The following is a 22,034-nucleotide window of genomic DNA, read 5'->3' on the forward strand; positions in this document are numbered from 1 at the left end:
CCCCCTCTCTCCCTCAAGGGGCAAGCAAGCATGCATCCAAAGAGGAGGCCACTGAATCGATATGCATTCCAACATGCTTCAACTTGCCTTTTGAGACTTAACTAAATTAACTTAACTCAGCATGGATGACTGCCCATGTTCGCACAGTAGACTAGCCTGTATCGTATTAGAAGATCATGCTTCAGTAATACTGTTTCACCTTAGACCCTTTTCTTCACAGCCCTTCTAGAAAAATGCTTATTTTGGAGAAAGAACACAAAACTTGATCATGCCAGTAAGTCCCAGACCAAGTTAATTACCTATTTCTTTGACAATTTTTTGTTCCCCATTAGATACAGTTGAAGCTTTGATAAACAAGACATGACACTGTCTTTGACTGACAGCGATTGTATGACCCTGAATCTCAAAAAAATCATTGTTTGTTCACCACCTCCCCCTCTCGCCCCAAACTAACATGGAGACTCCAAGACAAGGGGTGAATGGGACCCTCACTGACCCAGAGCTATGCTGAGACGCACGTCACGCCAAGGGATAAAGTTGTCATGCTATTGTGAAGAGATGCCCATTGACAAGACTCCCCGACATAGGACCACTGAAAATGATATGGGGGCCGTGAGCAATGCATTTGCGGTTGAGTTCCTCTGTCAACAAGCAGAACCTATACACACCCCCAGCATGTCTGTCTTTAAAGCCTTGTGCTATTAGGGAACGACACAGCCCCTCTTCCTTAGATCGCAACGCTCCCATTAGCAGATGTCAAGGGTCTCTGTCAACGGTCCCCCACAGGCCATCCTGGAACCAGTCTGAACAAGAAAGTGAGACTTAGGATTACTATGTAACCACACACAGCATGGAGCCCCAGAAGCAGGGGGGCTAGACAGAGTGGAAAATTAATTATGAGGTAGGGCAGGAGACAAAGATTTATGTGAGTCTTGAGAGGAATGGTATGCACAGGGGGTGGGAGAGAGAATAAGTGAAGAATCATCCACCTTCGATTCACCCTGATATGTATTCTTGATAGAAACCCGAGTACACTGAGTTCATTTTGCCAGACAATATGTTTTGATTGCTCTCAAACTTAATACAACTCTGGGAAAGTCCCTCTTAAGAAATTATATTATTACTCATCTCTGGATCATATAATTCGATTTTGATCTGGTGTTCCTAGACCAATGGATTGTTAAATGTATCATTGCATTACTGGCTCTGTCAGATAGCTAGTAAGCTATTTTCTAATGTGGTTTGGTGAAACGAATAAGTGAATGTGTTCACCACATTGCTGTATTTTTATCTTTCCGCACAAACGATAAAGAACGTCAATCATTTAATGTTTGTTTATATCCCTCTAGACTTCAGATCAAATGACCGAGGTAGAGAAGAGCAAGACCATAAAACCCTGAAACACTCACCCCTCATGCTCAGAATCGGTCAGAAAATAGATTAAAATGTTACTAATAGCAGGTTCACTAATGTTTTATTCCCGAAAATACCTCTCGTCTGTTGACTGAGTTGACGCGTCCTCTCCTTCAGTTCAGTAGCCCATCAAACGTTTATGCGTGTACAGTAACTGCATATGACTGTCAGAGAACAACTGTGTACACAGAGCTGCTCAGTGCTGTAACTGATCACACCAAGGAGAGATAGGCCTATCCCTGTTCGAACAGGATACACCTGTGTGACTCCTTCGCCATTCCGATACTTGTAAAATGGCTTTCGCATTGTCAAATCATAGGCTTTATTAGTTTAGTGTCAACCAATGTCACCCTTACAAATCAGCCGGGCTAGATAATCTGGACCCTTTCTTTCTAAAACTATCTGCTGAAATTGTTGCCACCCCTATTACTAGCCTTTTCAACCTCTCTTTCGTGTCGTCTGAGATTCCCAAAGATTGGAAAGCAGCTGCGGTTATCCCCCTCTTCAAAGGGGGGGACACTCTTGACCCTAACAGCTACAGACCTATATCTATCCTACCTTGCCTTTCTAAGGTCTTCGAAAGCCAAGTCAACAAACAGATTACCGACCATTTCGAATCCCACCATACCTTCTCCGCTATGCAATCTGGTTTCAGAGCTGGTCATGGGTGCACCCTCAGCCACCTCAAGGTCATAAAACGATATCTTAACCGCCATCGATAGGAAACCAGTACTGTGCAGCCTATTCATTGACCTGGCCAAGGCTTTTGACTCTGTCAATCACCACATCCTCATCGCAGACTCACAGCCTTGTTTCTCTAATATTGCCTCGCCTGTCACCAACTACTTCTCTGATCGAGTTCAGTGTGTCAAATCGGAGGGTCTGTTGTCCGGGGCCTCTGGCAGTCTCTATGGGTACCACACAGGATCAATTCTTGGACCGACTCTCTTCTCGGTATACATCAATGATGTCGCTCTTGCTTGTGATTCTCTGATCCACCTCTACGCAGAACGACACTATTCTGTTATACTTCTGCCTTCTTTTGACACTGTGTTAACAACCCTCCAGGCGAGCTTCAACATGCCGTACAGCTCTCCTTCCGTGGCCTCCAATTGCTCTAAATACAAGTAAAAACTAAATGCATGCTCTTCAACCGAATCGCTGCCTGCACCTGCCCGCCTGTCCAACATCACTACTCTGGACGGCTCTGACTTAGAATATGTGTGACAACTACAAAACCTAGGTGTCTGGTTAGACTGAAACACTCTCCTTCCAGACTCACATCAAACATCTCCAATCCAAAGTTAAATCTAGAATTGGCTTCCTATTCCGCAACAAAGCATCCTTCACTCATGCTGCCAAACATACCCTTGTAAAACTGACCATCCTACCAATCCTCGACTTCGGTGATGTCATTTACAAAATAGCCTCCAAAACCCTACTCAATAAATTGGATGCAGTCTATCACAGTGCCATCCGTTTTGTCACCAAAGCCCCATATACTACCCACCACTGCGACCTGTACACTCTCGTTGGCTGGCCCTCGCTTCATACTCGTCGCCAAACCCACTGGCTCCAGGTCATCTACAAGACCCTGCTAGGTAAAGTCCCCCCTTATCTCAGCTCGCTTACCATAGCAGCACCTACCTGTAGCATGCGCTCCAGCAGGTATATCTCTCTGGTCACCCCAAAAACCAATTCTTCCTTGGCCGCCTCTCCTTCCAGTTCTCTGCTGCCAATGACGGAACGAACTACAAAAATCTCTGAAACTGAAAACACTTATCTCCCTCACTAGCTTTAAGCACCACTGTCAGAGCAGCTCATAGATTACTGCACTGTACATAGCCCATCTATAATTTAGCCCAAACAACTACCTCTTTACCTACTGTATTTATTTATTATTTTGCTCCTTTGCACCCCATTATTCTATCTCTACTTACACTTTTCACCGCATGCAAACCACCATTCCAGTGTTTTTTTACTTTGCTATATTGTATTACTTCCCACCATGGCCTTTTTTATATTATTATTTATTTATTATTAATATCATTTATTATATATTTTGTTTGCCTTCACCTCCTTTATCTCACCTCACTTGCTCACATTGTATATAGACTTATTTTTCACTGTATTATTGACTGTATGTTTGTTTTACTCCATGTGTAACTATGTGTTGTTGTATGTGTCGAACTGCTTTGCTTTATCTTGGCCAGGTCGCAATTGTAAATGAGAACGTGTTCTCAATTTGCCTACCTGGTTAAATAAAGGTGAAATAAATAAATAAATAAAATTAGCTGGTTCAGTGTTACCAAGTGCACTAGATTTTTTTTTAATTTTTTTATCGGAGGTGGACAACACTCGCATCCAACTGCTTGTTGGGGTTTTCAATCATTCAGATTTTATTTTGATTATTCACGTTCACCGTGAGAAAGTTTTGATAGTTTTGCTTTAAACGGTCAGTGTATTTTGTCATTTTTACATGAAGTACAGCAATCCTTTTTGCGAGCTGCACATGGTCAGGACAGTCATTGGTCAGGGTTGGAGAAACTCAATGTAAAATTCCAAGGGGTCTAAACCATTCGCTTTGGAGATGGGGTAAAACATAAATATTGACGTAGCACTAGCTCAAAACATTTATCTGCAAAAAAGTACAAGTTAATCAGTGGGTGATGGTGATTTCAAATAATAAATTGAGGGAGATGACAAGCATAAATTGCCTCCACCCTTAATCTGATAGTGGGGTGGAAGATGCTCAGTCTTCCCTATGGCTCAATTCAGGTGCCTACACACACCATTGAGACACACACACACACACACTATGAGACGGCTATTCAGATTAAAGAAGTCATCCCATCAGCAACAAATTTAAATTACTTAAAACATTTTTTTTAAATCCAACAGAATCACAGCGTATGGTTTCAAACTAAAATGTATGGTTCCTTTATCGGAGCCCATGTATTTACACTGAACAAAATATATAAATGCAACATCCAACGATTTCAAAGACTTTACTGAGTTAGTTAATATAAGGAAATCAGTCAATTGAAATAAATTCATTAGGCCCTAATCTATGGATTTCACATGACTGGAATATAGATATGCATCTGGTCACAGATACCTTTAAAAAAAAAAGTAAGGGCAAGGATCAGAAAAACAGTCAGTATCTGGTATGACGACCATTTTCCTCACGCAGCGGGACACATCTCCTTCGCATAGAGTTGATCAGGTTGTTGATTGTTGCCTGTGGAATGTTGTCCCACTCCTCTTCAATGGCTGTGCGAAGTTGCTGGATATTGGCGAGAACTGGAACACACTGTCGTACATGTCAATCCAGGGCATTCCAAACATGCTCAATGGGTGACATGTCTGGTGAGTATGCAGGCCTTGGAACAACTGGGACATTTTCAGCTTCCAGGAATTGTGCACAGATCCTTGCGACATGGGTGCATTATCATGCTTAAACATGAGGAGATGGCGGCAGATGAATGGCACAATAATGGACCTCATGATCCTGTCATGGTACTTCTGTGCATTCAAATCGCCATCGATAAAATTCAATTGTGTTCCTTGTCCGTAGCTTATGCCTGCCCATACCATAACCCCACCGCCACCATGGGGCACTCTGCTCACAACGTTGACATCAGCAAACCGCTCGCCCACACGACGCTATAAACGCTGTCTGCCATCTGCACGGTACAGTTGAAACTGGGATTCATCCGTGAAGTGCACACTTCTCCAGCGTGCCAGTGGCCATCGAAGGTGAGCATTTGCCTACTGAAGGCGGTTAAGACGCCGTACTGCAGTCAGGTCTAGACCCTGTTGAGGACGACGAGCACGCATATGAGCATCCCTCAGACAGTTTCTGACAAATGATTTGGTTGTGCAAACCCAGTTTCATCAACGGGCGGCTTGTCTCAGACGATCCCGCAGGTGAAGAAGCTGGATGTGGAGTTCCTAGGCTGGTGTGGTTACACGTGGTCTGCAGTTGTGAGCCAGGTTGGATTTACTGCCAAATCCTCTCAGCAACTCTGGTAGACATTCCTGCAGTCAGCATGTCAATTGCACACTCCCTCAACTTGCCTATGGATTTGTGTTGTGTGACAAAACTGCACATTTTAGAGTGGCCTTTAATTGTCCCCAGCAGAAGGTTCACCTGTGTAATGATTATGCTGTTTAATCAGATGTCAGGTGGATGGATTATCTTGGCAAATGAGAAATTAGCACTAACAGGGCTGTAAACAAATTTGTGCACAAAATATGAGAGAAATAAGCTTTTTGTGTGTGGACAATTTCTGGAATATTTTATTTCAGCTCATGAAACATGGTACCAACACTTTACATGTTGCTTTTATATTTTCGTTCAGTATAGATGCGTATCGAATTGTTCATGAATGGAGAAGTGCACGTCCTTAGGTCCTACTACTTTTACCTACTTTAGTTTTTAGGATAGGGTGTTTCTCTTATTATGCTTGTACAAAGAGATTAACTCAGGAGGAACAAATGTCAATTTTCTATAAAACATTGAAAAGCACCAACATCTAAATTGAAAGGCAAGCAGACATTTTTTCTAAAGGTATCACAGCAGAAGAGACCCTTTTCACTGCTGTGACAAAAGGAGTGCAGGAGGAAGAGCTGTGGGAGGGAAAGATTAAGAGTATAACCAATAAGGAAGACACCTCCCTCTGCCGTCCCCCCTTTGGATTAAGACACTCCTCTTCACTTTTCCCCCCTCTGGCTGGTGGGCTGTGTGTGGTGACTCTGCAGAGCACTGGAGGAGAACGGTGCATGTGGAGTAAATCAGTGGCTCTGGGCAAGTCACAGTTCACGCTGCTGGTGGAGTACTAGTGGGCAGCAGCAGGATGGATTGCAGGATTGGATTCCAGCTGGGTGTCTCTTTTTTACTGGTACTCTTGGTGGGCCGTAGTGAGGCGTTGTGGTTTTCCTGGGGCAGTACAGACGGCACCACTGAGGCCCCAACGCTGGACAATGAGGGATCTGGGAACCCTGTGGCTAGCGGGAAATCGCCAAAGCCGGACAACGTTGGAGAAGATGGGGCAGAGATCATTGACGTAGCTAGTGGAATACGTAAGTTTGTGCAAACTTGGGACCAGAATTCGAAGGCCACGGAGACCCATAAGCTGACCACTGTGAGGTCACAAGCCAGGAATGAGCGCCCAATGTCCACGTCGAGGGGAAGTAAACCTGGTAAAGGCACCTCTGCATTATGGGGTCTGGATCTGGTCTCTGGGGTGGTTGGGAGTGGGTCTGGATTTGGATCTGGTTCTGAATTCGGATCCGGGTCTGAATTTGAATCTGAATTTAGTTCTGAATTTGACTGTCTGAAATCAGGCTCGGGTCTGAATTCAGCTCCAGGTTTAAAACTGGTTCTGGGTCTCAATTTGTATCTGTATATGGGTCGAGCATTGAATCTGAATCAGGAGCTTCTGTGTGGGAGAACCAGGAGGGAAAAGTTATACCTACCGACCTCACAGGTTTAGCAGAGAATGTCAGTGTGCTTGCTGGGACAGAGCATGGGACGCTGGGTATTACCCAAGTGGACCTTGCAGAAAGTGCTTTGAACAAGCACAACAGAACAGGGGCATGCTATGGGTTACCCCATAGACAGTCAGCGTGTTCCAAGAGTTAATGTCTCGAGACAACTCGCAGTAGCTATAAAACAATTAACTGTAGCTCTAGTTGGAATGCCAATCATTTTAAGACAGAGTACTCTGGTGAATACACTTTCAGGTGATTTACTAACCTGTTTCAACAACTACCACTCTAGCTACTAGTGAGGCGCTCCGCCCCAAAATCCCCACGTTGCTTGCTCATAGATTCCCGTTTGCTTTTTTGCAAAAGCGACAGCTTAGCGGTGCCCAACTTTCTCAATCACAGCAGCGTGGAGGACATCCGGGCTGTTCTGGTGGAGTGGGTGTGGCTCTTGCGGTCACGCTGCCACCATAGCCTGGAGTGTTTTTTCTGTTTGCTGCTAGTGCCCAGGTGCGGTGATAGCCCCCTAGGCCTGCGAGGTCCTGCTGGACTCCTCGACGACGGCCTAACTTGACGACGGCCACTCTCTTCCCGATGAGAAGGACTGTTATCAGTCCTTCAAAGACAATGGTGTGAACATAGACTAAACAAACATGACACTGGTGGTTTCCAGGTGCGGCCTGAACCTGTTGCATGTCAATTTATGTCCAAGTCTTCCGGTTGGCATGTGACTGATAACTAAAATATATCAGAAAGTATAAAAAACACACCGTATCAATATTTCACACACTGCGTAACCAGTCGGACAGGAAAGTTAGATTTTCTGGAGAGCTAGAGGTGGACTCTAAGGATCCTTTAACATACAATAATGTCATTTAGTTAAGGTGCAAGATACAGAGACTGCTTTTAAGGTAGAGCGACTTAAATGTCAAAGGGGGACATGTTTTAGGCACACCTAGTTTTAGATTATTCAATTAAACCTGAGTAAATTGCTGAAGGTCGCAGTTTCATTCCATGTCATATGATTTGTCCCTCCCAAACTTAAAGGGAGTATTTATAGAGCAGCCATTTGTTTCAAGTGCACTTAAAGGAGGGAGCGACACTCTGAAATGCACTGTACGTTCTATACATTCTCTCTTGGCATGCAATCTTTACACCAACAAGCTGTCACTTATGTGTATTCATGGCATAAATCATTGGAATATTGATAGAACATTTTACAAGCAGTACTTATGCGTGGTAATTTTGGATTGAAAACGATCGCACTTTACTTGTATGAATTGCTTGCCAAAGTTGAGACGTGCATTCGGCTCTCTAAATGTTCAAATTAAGCTGTCATGTTACATTGAGCGCATGGGAAGTGATTCTTTTGGCTTTTGTGGTTTGGCCCTACACATTCAACCAGGGAAAGGGAAACCTGGTCTTTATGCACAACTGAATGCATTCAATCAAAATGTGTCTTGCGCAGCCAACCCCTCTGAATTAGAAAGGCGCGAGGGGCTGCCTTAATCGACATCCAAGGCATCAGCACCCGGGGAGCAGATGTTGTTGAGGGTTAACTGCCTTAAGGGCAAAGTGGCAGATTTTTTTCACCTTGCTGGCTTGGGGATTCAAACCTTTCGTTTACTGGCCCAACGCTCTAAACAGCTAGGCTACCTGCCCAACTTTGTGTGTGAACATACTTGTGTGACAGTTTACCTTTATTTTAGAATGGTGACATATTGACACCAGCTGTATGTCGTTCAATGGCCTTGAGCATGATAGGGAAAGAAGAATGGTACTGGTAGATAAAATATTTTTTCCCTGTACAACATAAACCTTATTCAGTCTGCATATAAAAGTGGGAACATTGTTTTCAGCAACAGACTTGTTTTGAATGACACTGACTGAACATTTTTTTCCTCTGCTAGTTGGGTAGAAGTAGGGTTGTGCAATAATTAGCCTATGCCATCAGTGTACCAGGATAGTAGCTTATTATATTAAGTCAGCTCTCAGCCATCACTGATCTCTCTTGCAGCCTCCGATCTCATTAGACTCCACCCTGCTGTTATAGTACAGTGAGAGGGGGCGCTCAGGATTCACTTTTGGCCCGAGCATGTCGTGGCAAAATCTCTAAACCACATATTGAGCTTCAATTTACTTCTCTTTGCCATGTAGTCATTTGGAAACGCGTATGGTTATGTTTCTCACGTCAAATTAGTGCATTTTCTTTTTTATGCACAACTTTTCAAATACTTCAACAGGCTAATTTTCGAAAATGGAAAACATAAATTGTGCTACAATGTTGGAGAGGAGGTGCTGTGGGTATGTTTAAATGTTAAATGAATACGTAATTCGAAAGGAACAAAATACAAGACATTTTCCCTATAAAGACCCTATAAATGTGACTATGGTTAAGGGTAAGGCATTCCACAGTTTGCAAGAAGTACAGTGCCTACAGAAAGTGTTCATACCCCTTGACTTATTCCTCATTTTGTTGTTACAGCCTGAATTAAAAATGGATGAAATATATTTTTCTCACCCATCGACACACAATAGCCCATAATGACAAAGTGAAAACGTTTGTAAATGTATAAATTAAATACAGAAATATCTCTTAAGTATTCACACCCCTGAGTCAATACATGTTAGAATCACCTGTGGCAGTGATTACTTCTGTGTAAGTCTCAAAGAGCTTTGCCAACTGGATTGTACAATATTTGCACATTATTCTTTCTAACATTCTACATGCTCTGTCAAGTTGGTTGTTTGTCATTGCTCGACAGTCAACTGTAACTAGGCTCCTCAGAATGATCCGATGTTGTCTTGGCAAGCAACTCCAGTGTATTATATATTATTTGTCTCCCAGTGTCTGTTGGAAAGCAGACTGAACCAGGTTTTCCTCTAGACTTTTGCCTGTACTTAGCTCTATGCTGTTTCTTTTTATCCTAAAAAACTCCTTTGTCCTTGCCGATGACAAGCATACCCATAACATGATGCAGCCACGACCATGCTTGAAAGTGGTACTCAGTGTTGTGTTGAATTTCCTCAAACATGATGCTTATTCAGGACATGAAGTACATTTCTTTGCCACATTTTTGGCACTTTTACCTTATTGCAAACAGTTTCTTATTGCAAACAGGATGCATGTTTTGGAATATTTTCATTCTGTACAGGTTTCCTAATTTTCAATCAGTCATTTAGGTTAGTATTGTGGAGTAACTACAATGTTTTTGATCCATCCTCAGTTTTCTCCAATCACAGCCATTAAATCCTGTAACTGTTTTAAAGTCACCATTGGCCTCATGGTGAAATCCCTGAGCGGTTTCCTTCCTCTCCGGCAACTTTGTTAGGAAGGATGCCTATGTCTTTGTAGTATTATAATGTGACTTGCTAAGCAAATTCTACTGACAATGTTTGTCTATGGAGATTGCATGGCCGTGTGCTCGATTTTATACACCTGTCAGCAATGGGTGTGGCTGAAATAGTTGAATCCACAAATTTGATGGGTTGTCCACATACTTTTGTAGTGTACTTTTGGTCATTTTGGTCTTTCCAGGGCTATTTATTCAAGCATTGAAAGAACACCCTGTCAAATGGCCCGCGGCGTAACATTCCCATGTTGTCCATTTCTGAGTCGATAGGATTAGGAACATTGGAGTGTGAGATGATGTTAAAGATGGACTCGGCAACAATCCCCAAATAGAGTCCATTTAAAAAAAAAAAAATGCATTCTGCCTTAACGTTTGTTTCTGCTTTGCTCTGTAGAGATTACCGGTAGTGTACTTGAACAGTATCATGTTACCTGCAAACTGCACAGCCGGAGGTAGTGTATCCTGTCTCATCTTCCTAGTGGCTTTAGTTTTTCCTCTCAGTCCTCGGGGAGCTTCTATGAAGCCTAATTTTAGGATGAGTTTTGAAGATGTTTGATGTCGGACTTTCCGTGCTAGTATTCTTTTTACGACTTTGCATATGAGTTTATTTGCTCTAGAGAGGCAAAAACTGATATGATGCAATGTTCTCATGGAGAACATATTTTTAAGAGCATGTAATGTCTTTGGTCGGGTAACCCAATATTTATCAGCATGCCTACCGATCTGGATTTTCTGGAGACCCACTTTGCCGTGGCTAAAGAGAGATTTTTGCGCATGTGCAGGATTTTTTTTAACGTAGCTGCTGCCCACACTAAACCTAATCAAAGTTTATTGCGTTCACAGATTTGCAGATGTTATCGCCGGTGCAGCTAAATGCTTATGGTTCTAGCTCCAACAGTGTAATAAATACCTAGCAACACAATAACAATACACACATAATCCAAAAGTAAAAAACAGGAAATTAAGAATTATCAGAACGAGCAATGTCCGAGTCCGGAATGTAATATATACCGAGTGTACAAAAACATTAGGAACACCTTGCTAATATTGAGTTGCACCCCCTTTTGCCCTCAGAACAGCTTCAATTCGTTGGGGCATGGACTTACAAGGTGTCAAAAGCGTTCCACAGGGATGCTGGCCCATGTTAACTTGACAACTGTGGGAAGCATTGGAGTCATCTGTAAGTCCTTCGGGTGGTGGACAATTCTTGATACACGGTGGAAACTGTTGAGAGTAAATGACACAGGAGGTTAGTGTTGCAACATTGCAGTTCTTGACACACTCAAACCGGTGCTCCTGGCACCTACTACCACACCTCATTCAAACGCACTTACATATTTTGTCTTGTTCATTCACCCTCTGAATGGCACACATACACAATGTATGTTTCAATTGTCTCAAGGCTTAAAACTCCTTTAACCGGTCTCCTCCCCTTCATCTACACTAATTGAAGTGGATTTAACAGGTGACATCAATAAGGGATCGTAGCTTTCACCCGGATTCACCTGATCACACTGTCATGGAAATAGCTCCTAATGTTTTGTAAACTCGGTGTATAAATGGTGTGTAGAGACAGTATATGAATAGAAAAGGTTTTTACAGTAGTAGCTATTTAGGATGAGCTATGAAGAGAATTGGGTAAAAGCGGGTAAAACTGTATGTAGACATTGTTAAAGTGACCAGTGTTCTGTCTATACAGTGCCTTCGGAAAGTATTCAGACCTCTTGACTTTTTTCACATTTTGTTACGTTACAGCACATATGTCAGAGTCAAGGCCCGCGGGCCACATCCGGCCCGCGAGAAGGTTTTTTACGGCCCCTGGGATGATTCTTGTTTATTATTAGAACCGGCCCGCAGACCGCAGCAAGCCGGCAGCCCGCAGATCTTTTACACGCACCAATACTACCTTCCCACAATGCAACGGTGACGCACCGAGCAGTAGGCTGCTTCATTTCAATATTTATTGGCACAGCAGTCGTCAGCATCACAGTAAAATTAACTTTCAGATACCCATCAAAAATGGCAAAACGGAAGTGGGACACTGAGAACCGGGGGTTTCAAACAAGGTGGAGTCGGAGTATATGTTCACGGAGGTAGCTGGAAAACCTGTGTGTCTTCTGTGTGGAGAAAGTGTGGCGGTACTGAAGAGTATAATCTGAGACGACATTATGAAACGAAACACGCGGACAAAAACAAGAATATGACATGGAACAAAGGCTACAAAAGGCAGAGGAATTAAAACGAGGCTCAAATCTCGACAGGCTCTGTTCAAAAAAGCCAAATCAAAGGCCAGGCTGCTGTCAAGCCAGTTTTATTTTGGCAGAAGAGATCGCTAAATCAGCCCGGGCCATTTACGGAGGGGGATTTCATCAAAAACTGCATGATTAAAGTTTGTGACGAAGTTTGCCCAGAAAAAAGGCAACTCTTTTAAATGTGAGTCTGAGCAGAAAACACCCATTGCCGAGAGAGTAGACCAGTTGTCCATCAATCTAAAAGAGCAGCTTGTGAAAAAGGGAAAAGATTTCATTGCATATTCCTTGGCTGTGGATGAGAGCACCGACATTTCTGACATTGCCCAGTTGTCAATTTTCAATCCGCGGAGTGGACTCCAGCCTAAGCGTGACAGAGGAGTTTTTGGCTTTACGTCCTATGCATGGCACAACTACGCGGGCATGATTTGTATGAAGAGGTGTCAAGATGTGTAAATGAGATGGAGCTGCCTTGGGAAAAACTCGTGGGTTTGACAACCGACGGAGCACTGCGATGTGTGGACACAGGAGCGGACTGGTGGCGAAGATACGGGAAAAGATGCAAGAGGAAACGCGACAGGTGAGCTGACAGCTTATCATTGTATCATACACCAGGAAGCGTTTGTGCGGTAAAGCCTTGAAAATGGAGCATGTAATGAGCATCATCACGCGCACAGTTAACTTTATCAGAGCCAAAGGTTTGAATCACCCGCCAGTTCAAGGCATTTCTGACGGAGTTAGAAACGGGAGCATGGTGATTTGCCTTATCACACAGAGGTGCGATGGCTAAGCCCAGGGAAAGGTGCTTCAAAGATGTTTCGAGCTTCGTGAGGAGATTTGTCTGTTCTTGGACAGCAAAAGGGAAAGACACAACACAACTCCGAGACGAAATGTTTCTGGTGTGAAATGGCTTTTCTGTGTGACATTACGAGTCATCTGAATGCAATGAACTTGCAGCTGCAGGGTCGGGATCATGCTCATCTCTGATAGTCTACAGTACAGTTGAAGGCATTTAAAACCCAAACTGACTCTGTGGGAGACGCAGAATGCAGGAAAGAAAAATTTGAGCCACTTTTCCCAAGCTGACCAGACCATGAAGAGAAAAAGCTCTCTACCAGTGCGTTCCCGAGCCACAGTTGCTGCATTAAAATAGGTATGCTTGGCCGCTGACTTTCGACGCCCGATTGCTGACTTTGAAGCCACCAAAAAAAGCAGGTTGGAACTCTCGGTAACCCATTTGGCTGGTTTGACGTGGAAAGCTCACCACCAAAACCTCAAATGGAGTTGTGAACCCCAATGCAATGATGCCACTGAGGGCAAAATATGCGGCAGTGAGGTGTGCGGATTTCGGCCCGTTTCGCTCCCCGACACCAATGCCCCCAGCTGCGCATCCAGGCTGCTCAAACGTTGTCTATGTTTGGCAGCACATACCTTGTTGTGAACAACTGTTTTCATATGATATGAACCTTGAAGCAAACATCACACAGAAGCAGACTTACTGCTGAACACCTCCACTCCAATTCTGAGGATTTCCTCAGCTCGAGTCTTCCAGCGCGAACACTGATCGAACTTGTGGAAAAGATGGGGACACCACCAATATCACCCTTCAACCCTCAAACAAGTGAACATTACCTGGTGCAATCACATATTTAGCAGTTTTTACTCAGTTCAAGTTTAAAAAGTTTAAAGTTAATATTTTGTTTTCACTGCATGTTACTTCTCCTTAAACCAAAGTGTTGTTTTGAATTAATAAGATTTTTGCACTTATTTATTGTATGTCAATCCAATATATTATTTTAAAAATATTTCAGTTGAGTGGATGATAGAAAATTGCTATATATGTTTTTTTCTTTGAAGTAAATTTAGCCCACTTTTGCGTAAAATAGAAAATATAGGCTACTGATGGTGCCTTGAATACCGGTTTCTTTCATTTAATGTTCATGTTATGGGGATTTTTATATAAAGGAAATTTGTCTTTTGTGTCTGTTGAAAATTAAAGATTACTGACAGAGCCATAAGAAAATATTGCTTTATTTATCTGATCATATTGGAATATATTTGTTAGGTTTTCAGTAGGTTCAATTAGGTTCACTAGACTATATGCGTCATTTAAAAAATTTTCAATGAACATTCGAACAGTCCGGCCCTCGGCTTGTAGCTAAATTTTTTATTTGGCCCTCCGTCCATTTGACTTTGACACCCCTGCGTTACAGCCTTATTCTAAAAATGATTTAAACATTTTATTTTATTTTTTATCCTCAACAATCTACACACAATACCCCATAATGACAAAGCGAAAAAAGGTTTTTAGAAATGTTTGCAAGGTATTCAAAATAAAAAAGATATCTTATGTACATAAGTATTCAGACCCTTTGCTATGAGACTAGAAATTGAGCTCAGGTGCATCCTGTTTCCATTGATCATCCTTGAGATGTTTCTGCAACTTGATTGGAGTCCACCTGTGGTAAATTCAATTGATTGCACATGATTTGGAAAGGCACACACCTGTCTATATAAGGTCCCACAGTTGACAGTGTATGTCAGAACAAAAACCAAGCCATAAGGTCGAAGGAATTGTCCGTAGAGCTCAGAGACAGGATTGTGTCGAGGCACAGATCTGTGGAAGGGTACAAAATCATTTTTGCAGCATTGAAGGTTCCCAACAACACAGTGGCCTCCATTATTCTCAAATGGAAGAAGTTTGGAACCACAAACTCTTCCTAGAGCTGGCCGCCCGGGCCAAACTGAGTAAACGTTGAAGGGCTTTGGTCAGAGAGGTGACCAAGAACCCGATGGTCACTCTGACAGAGCTCCAGAGTTCCTCTGTGAAGATGGCAGAACCTTCCAGAAGGGCAACCATCTCTGTATCACTCTACCAATCAGGCCTTTACGGTAGAGTAGCCAGACGGAAGCCACTCCTCAGTAAAAGGCACATGACAACCCGCTTGGGGTTTTCCAAAAGGCACCTAAAAACTCTTAGACCATGAGAAACAAGATTATCTGGTCTGATGAAACCAAGATTGAACTGTTTGGCCTGAATTCCATGCATCACGTCTGGAGGAAACCTGGCACCGTCCCTACGGTGAAGCATGGTGGTGGCAGAATCATGCTGTGGGAATGAGTGGCCCAGCCAGAGCCCGGACTGGAGAGACCAGAAAATAACTGTGCAGCAATGCTCCCCATCCAACCTGACATAACTTGATAGGATCTGCACAGAAGAATGGGAGAAACTCCCCAAATACAGGTGTGCCAAGTGTGTAGCGTCATACCCAAGAAGATGGTTAAATGTCCTTTCTCCGCGTGTAGCACAGGGGTCGTTCCACTTTAAATTGACAAGAAAGAGGATTTTGACACCCACCATCTCAGATTGTTCTGAAATAATTTATGTTAGCAACAGATAAGATTAGCATTCCTGCAAAATAATGTTTTGAAATAGAATTTGATCTCTGAGAAATGATAGGATTCATATAATGTTAAATAAATATAGTACCTAACATCCGATTTGGACCAAACCTTTTTCTAACAGTGAATTAGACATGAGGAATCGAATGGAATGGTCAAAATCCACCCATGGACCCTCCACAACCCATGACAATCCCACCCCAACAACAAGTATATAGTAACAGTTCTCGGTGTCTGACAAGTAGTATGGAGCTGCAGCTCGGTGTATTGTCTAAATTCTATGTAATGTATTCCCAGTGGATTTGGTGATGTTTTTTCCCCTGTTCAGAGAAGTTAGTCATTAAAAAAAAACTAAAAAAAAAAAAACTTTAAGTCCCATCCTACATCCTGACCACTATATGGTGCTGTTCCTGCAATTAGGTGAAAAAGTTGAGAGTATTTTAAAGGAGTATTTCACGCAAATTACAAAGTCGTACATATATTGTCATTTTCACGCTTCATGTTTAAATCCTTCTAAAGTGTCTGAAATGTATTGTGTTTTTGAATTTGTGCCACAAATGCAAAAAAGTTAGTATTTGACACAGTGGCCATAGAAACACAACCAAAGCATGGGTTGATGTCATACCTTGTCCATAGACTGCTTATAGGATAAGGAAACCAATATATTATAACCAATAACCTTTTTTTTTTTTTTATCACTTAATAGCAGGAACCACACCATCTATTGGTCAGAACCTGGTATTTGTGTATATTGTATTTTATTAGGATCTCCATTAGCTGTTGCAAAAGCAGCAGCTACTCTTCCTGGGGTCCACATGAAACATGACATAATACGGAACGTTAATATTATTTTTAAAAGCACACACAGCCTACATATCAATACATACAAACTATCTAGGTCAAATAGGGGAGAGTCATTGAGCCGTGAGGTGTTGCTTTATCTGTTTTTTTAAACCAGGTTTGCGGTTTATTTGAGCAATGTGAGATGGAATGGAGTTATTGGACACATGGAAACATGGTATTATCAGGATGTTGGATGGGACATAAACCTAACAACATAAATTACTAATTTCTCTGAATAGGAAAAAAAATAAACATCTCCAAATTCACTGAGAATGCATTACATGGAATAAAGAAACAATACTTAACTATAAGTGCACGTCTTTACTTTTCGTACAAATTTAGAACACTATGGCATGAATCATTGTCTGTCTCATCTGATGCATACAGTATCTAAAATTGAATTCATTAAGATATCGTCAACAGTCACTGCTGAACAGAATCTGATGCTTAGTGTGAGGTTGACCTAAATTATCCCATGGCCTGGCACAACAAGTATTATGCTGTTCAATACTTGACATCAAATTGACCTCACAACTTCATGGTGTACCCCTTATTAACACTGAATAACATGGTTTGAACAAAGGCATGGAAAGCAGGAAATTAACGCCAAACCCATAGTCATGTCTAATGCAGAAAGTCCAAAGTAACATACAAACAGTCCTTGTTTGCCTCCAAATGTAATTTGTTGTTTAATTGAGTTATTAAACATTATATAACCTTATAGAGAACATATGCTTTGAAAACATCAGGTAATTTGATTTTGCAACCATGGGGTTTCCATGTGTCCACTGTTGATCTTTGACCCCCATAAGAACAGGTCTAGACAACGTAACAGCGTGTTGTGATGTGAAAGGCATTATTGCAGTTATCAGGCGCCCCAAGGGATGTAGTGATTGGTGACGAAGCATAGCCAGAGCGACTCCAAAGTTCACCAATGATGACATTCCCGATCCGCCAGATGTTTCCCATTTTCCCATGGAGAGTTTTGGAATCGAACTGGCCACCAGATACGGGGTTGCGTCCTGACTTCAAATCCCAAACTGTCACTTCCCTTCGTCTCCCTACTTATCTTCAGGAGTTCTGGGATTTTCCCTGAAAGAACCTTGATAGGGCAGTGTGATGACGATTGCATCATCTGTGGACCTATTGGTGCGGTAAGCAAATATGAAGTGGGTCTAGGGTGACAGGTAAGGTGGAGGTGATATGATCCTGGACTAGTCTCTCAAAGCACTTAATGATCACAGAAGTGATAGTCATTTAGTTCAGTTACCTTTGCATTCTTGGGTACAGGAACAATGGTGGCCATCTTGAAGCATGTGGGGACCGCAGACTGGGATAGGAAGAGATTGGTGTCAGAGGAAGGCCCTAAAAATTGTCAAAGACTCCAGCCACCCTAGTCATAGACTGTTCTCTCTGCTACCACACGGCAAGCGGTACCGGAGCGCCAAGTCTAGGTCCAAGAGGCTTCTTAACAGCTTCTACCCCCAAGCCATAAGACTCCTGAACATCTAGTCAAATGGCTTCCCAGACTATTTGCATTGCCCCCCTCCACACCACTGCCAGTCTCTGTTGTCGTCTATGCATAGTCACTTTAATTAAATCTATGTACATACTACCTCAACTAACCGGTGCCCCCGCACATTGACTCTGTACCGGCACCCCCCTTTATATGTTATTTTTTACTGCTGCTCTTTAATTACTTTTATCTCTTATTCTTATCCATATTTTTTTGAAACTGCACTGTTGGTTAGGGGCTTGTAAGTAAGCATTTCACTGTAAGGTCTACACCTGTTGTATTCGGCGCATGTGACTAATAAAACACACCAGCCAACTGGTCTGCACATGCTCTGAGGACGCAGCTAGGGATGCCGTCTGGGCCGGCAGTCTTGTGGGGGTTAACATGTTTAAATGTGACCCCATTCAGGAAACTAGGCGCTAAAATGTATTTTTTTTATCAAAATGGCAGATATGCCTACTCGAACATGTGAACTTTCATGTGCCTTAATGTCAAACTTGTATGACATCTGTAAATACGAATAAAATTGTTAAATTACACACCTAGTTGGTTTAGCCACAGAAAAAGTGAGCAACCTTCCGCTAGCCATGATTGGCTGAGATAATGAGTGGGCTGGACATGCTGAGAGATGAGTTTGGATTGTTCTACCATCTAGCACGCGTCAGTCTATTGGAGCCGGTCAGTATGTTTAGGTAATTGTGTCGAATGCAGCTTTTTTTTTAATGTTTCGCATAGTAAAATTGCATAAACCTAATGTCAAGTTAAAATGTACTGTTAGCTAGCTAACGTTTCCTGGCTGACTTGCTAGCTAATGTTATGTGTATGCTCTCCACTTTCTGGAGGACCGAGTTTTGAAATCAGTGGAATTCGAGTATGATAGCTAAGTATGAGAGCTAACACGTCCAAACATGATGTATACTGGTAAGATTTTCAGATATTACACGTTTCTAATTTTGACAAAGTAGTTTCATTCAAGTGTACTGTTAGCTAGCTAACGTTAAGTGTATGATCTTATTCCGTGTATCTCAGACAAATTTGTTGACTAGTTATAGCCATAGAACCTGGTTGGTTAGTTACCTGCAGATTCATGCAGGGTAGTACATTTACATTTTAGTCATTTAGCAGACGCTCTTATCCAGAGCGACATACAGTAGAGTGCATACATTTTATTACATTTTTACATACTGAGACAAGGATATCCCTACCGGCCAAGAGCAGACGCTCTTATCCAGAGCGACTTACAGTAGAGAACCACACGGCAAGCGGTACCGTAGTAACATCATGAGTTGTGATTGGTCCATTGTTTAGCTAACTAGCTAGCTAGCTACATGTTTTAACAAAAGACGGGAACGACAGATAGCAAATAAGTCCTTCTGGAAGTGCACCGAATATGATGCTTTCGAATGCTGAGGTCTCATCATGCTCACTGATTGGATTCTCTCCAAGTTATCCTGGATACCCGGTTCTTTCAGCACCCAGGAACATGTTCTGGAGGAGCTCCTGACATGCACTACCGGTCAAAAGTTTTAGAACAGTTTAATTGATTAATGTACTCTGAAATTAAAGCATGGGAAAAATAAACAATTGGAGACAAAAAATCATGGAATCGTTTTTTAAACAAAAAGTTATCTACATTTTTGACTCATCAAAGTAGCTACCCATTGCAGACATAACAGCCGAACACACTCATGGCATTCTTTCTACAATGGAAATTACATATTGTTTCGAAAGTTCTACCCAACACTTGTTGCTGAAGTTCCCACAAATGTGTTGCACTTGTACAGTGCCTTGCAAAAGTATTCACCCCTCTTGGCGTTTTTCCTATGTTGTTGCATTACAACCTGCAATTTAAATGTATTTTATTTGGATTTCATGTAATGGACATACACAAAATAGTCCAAATTTGTGAAGTGAAATGGAAAAAAATGACTTGTTTCAAAAAATTCTACAAAATAGACAGAAAAGTGGTGCGTGCATATGTATTCACTCCCTTTGCTATGAAGCCCCTAATTATGATCTAGTGCAACCAATGACCTTCAGAAGTCACATAATTAATTAATGTCCACCTGTGTGCAATCTAAGTGTCACATGATCTCAGTATATATAAACCTGTTCTGAAAGGCCCCAGAGTCTGCAACACCACTAAGCACAGGGCACCACCAAGCAAGCAGCACCATGAAGACCAAGGAGCTCTCCAAACAGTTCAGGGACAAAGTTGTGGAGAAGTACAAATCAGGGTTGGGTTATAAAAAAATAAATATCCAAAACGTCCCACAGAGCACCATTAAATCCATTATTAAATAATTGAAAGAATATGGCACCACAAACCTGCCAAGAGAGGGCTGCCCACCAAAACTCACTGACCAGGCAAGGAGGGCATTAATCAGAGAGGCAACAAAGAGACCAAAGATAACCCTGAAGGAGCTGCAAAGCTTCACAGCGGAGATTTGAGTATCTGTCCATAGGACCACTTTAAGCCATACACTCCACAGAGCAGGGCTTTATGGAAGAGTGGCCAGAGAAAAAGTAATTGCTTAAAGAAAAAAATAAGCAAACAGGTTTGGTGTTCGCCAAAAGGCATGTGGGAGACTCCCTAAACATATGGAAGACTGTCCTCTGGTCAGATGAGACAAAAATGTAGCAAAAACGCTATGTCTGGCACAAACCTCTAACACCTTTCATCACCACCGAGAACACCATCCCCACAGTGAAGCATGGTGGTGTCAGCATCATGCTGTGGGGATGTTTTTCATCGGCAGGGACTGGGAAACTGGTCAGAATTTAAGGAATGATGGATGGCGCTAAATACAGGGAAATTCTTGAGGGAAACCTGTTTCAGTCTTCCAGAGATTTGAGACTGGGACGGAGGTTCACCTTCCAGCAGGACAATAACCCTAAGCATACTGCTAAAGCAACACTGGAGGGGTTTAACGGGAAACATTTAAATGTCTTGGAATGTCCTAGTCAAAGCCCAGACCTCAATCCAATTGAGAATGTGGTATGACTTAAAGATTGCTGTACACCAGCAGAACCCATCCAACTTGAAGGAGCTGGAACAGTTTTGCCTTGAAAAATGTGCAAAAATCCCAGTGGCTAGATGTGCCAAGCTTATAGAGACATCCTACAAAGTATTGACTTTGAGGGGGTGAATAGTTATGCACCCTAAATTTTTCAGTTTTTTGGTCTTATTTCTTGTTTGTTTCACAATAAAAAATATTTTGCATCTTCAAAGTGGTAGGCATGTTGTGTAAATCAAATTATATAAAGCCCCAAAAAATCTATTTTAATTCCAGGTTGTAAGGCAACAAAATATAAAATATGTCAAGGGGGTGAATATTTTCACAAGGAACTGTAGGTTGCTTTGCTTTCACCCTTCTGCCCAGTTCATCCCAAACCAGCTCCATGGGGTTTCAGTCTGGAGACTGTGCTGGCCAATCATTGATTTAAAGCCTATGGTCTTGTTCTTTTCTTCTAAGGTAGTTCTGACATTGCCTGGAGGTATGCTTTGGGTCATTATCTTGCTTTAGGATGAACCCCTGACCAACTAGGCGTACACCAGAGGGTCTTGCATTGCGCTGCAAAATGCTGTGGTAGCCATTTTGGTTCAGGGTGCCACTCACTCTGGATCCAGCAATAGAGCCCCAGACCATCACGCTTCCTCCATGTTTGGTGTCACACTGAGGAACCACCCTTTCGCCTACTCAACGGCGTACAAAAACCCTACGTGATGAACTGAAGATTTCAAATTTTCATCAGTCCGTAAGACTT

General features: G+C 42.3%; 1 protein-coding gene across 4 annotated transcripts in view; it reads left to right on the forward strand.

The window, feature by feature from the left end:
* The window catches only part of LOC111973416 (collagen alpha-1(XVIII) chain), a 164,533-nt gene that overhangs the window by 68,634 nt on the left and 73,865 nt on the right, over positions 1 to 22,034 (forward strand). The window contains exon 1 of one of the 4 annotated variants that reach the window (XM_024000793.2): positions 6,176 to 6,618. The exons of 1 other annotated variant lie outside the window; for it this stretch is intronic. In XM_024000793.2, the coding sequence (XP_023856561.1) occupies positions 6,273 to 6,618 (346 nt within the window). In that variant the 5' untranslated portion in view covers positions 6,176 to 6,272. Of the gene's footprint in view, positions 1 to 6,175; positions 6,619 to 22,034 lie in introns of those variants that run through there. 2 more of the 4 variants (XM_024000785.2, XM_024000798.2) reach the window with 2 other exon arrangements.

This window comes from Salvelinus sp. IW2-2015, linkage group LG2 (assembly GCF_002910315.2).
Source record: "Salvelinus sp. IW2-2015 linkage group LG2, ASM291031v2, whole genome shotgun sequence".
Classification (NCBI taxonomy): Eukaryota; Metazoa; Chordata; class Actinopteri; order Salmoniformes; family Salmonidae; genus Salvelinus; species Salvelinus sp. IW2-2015.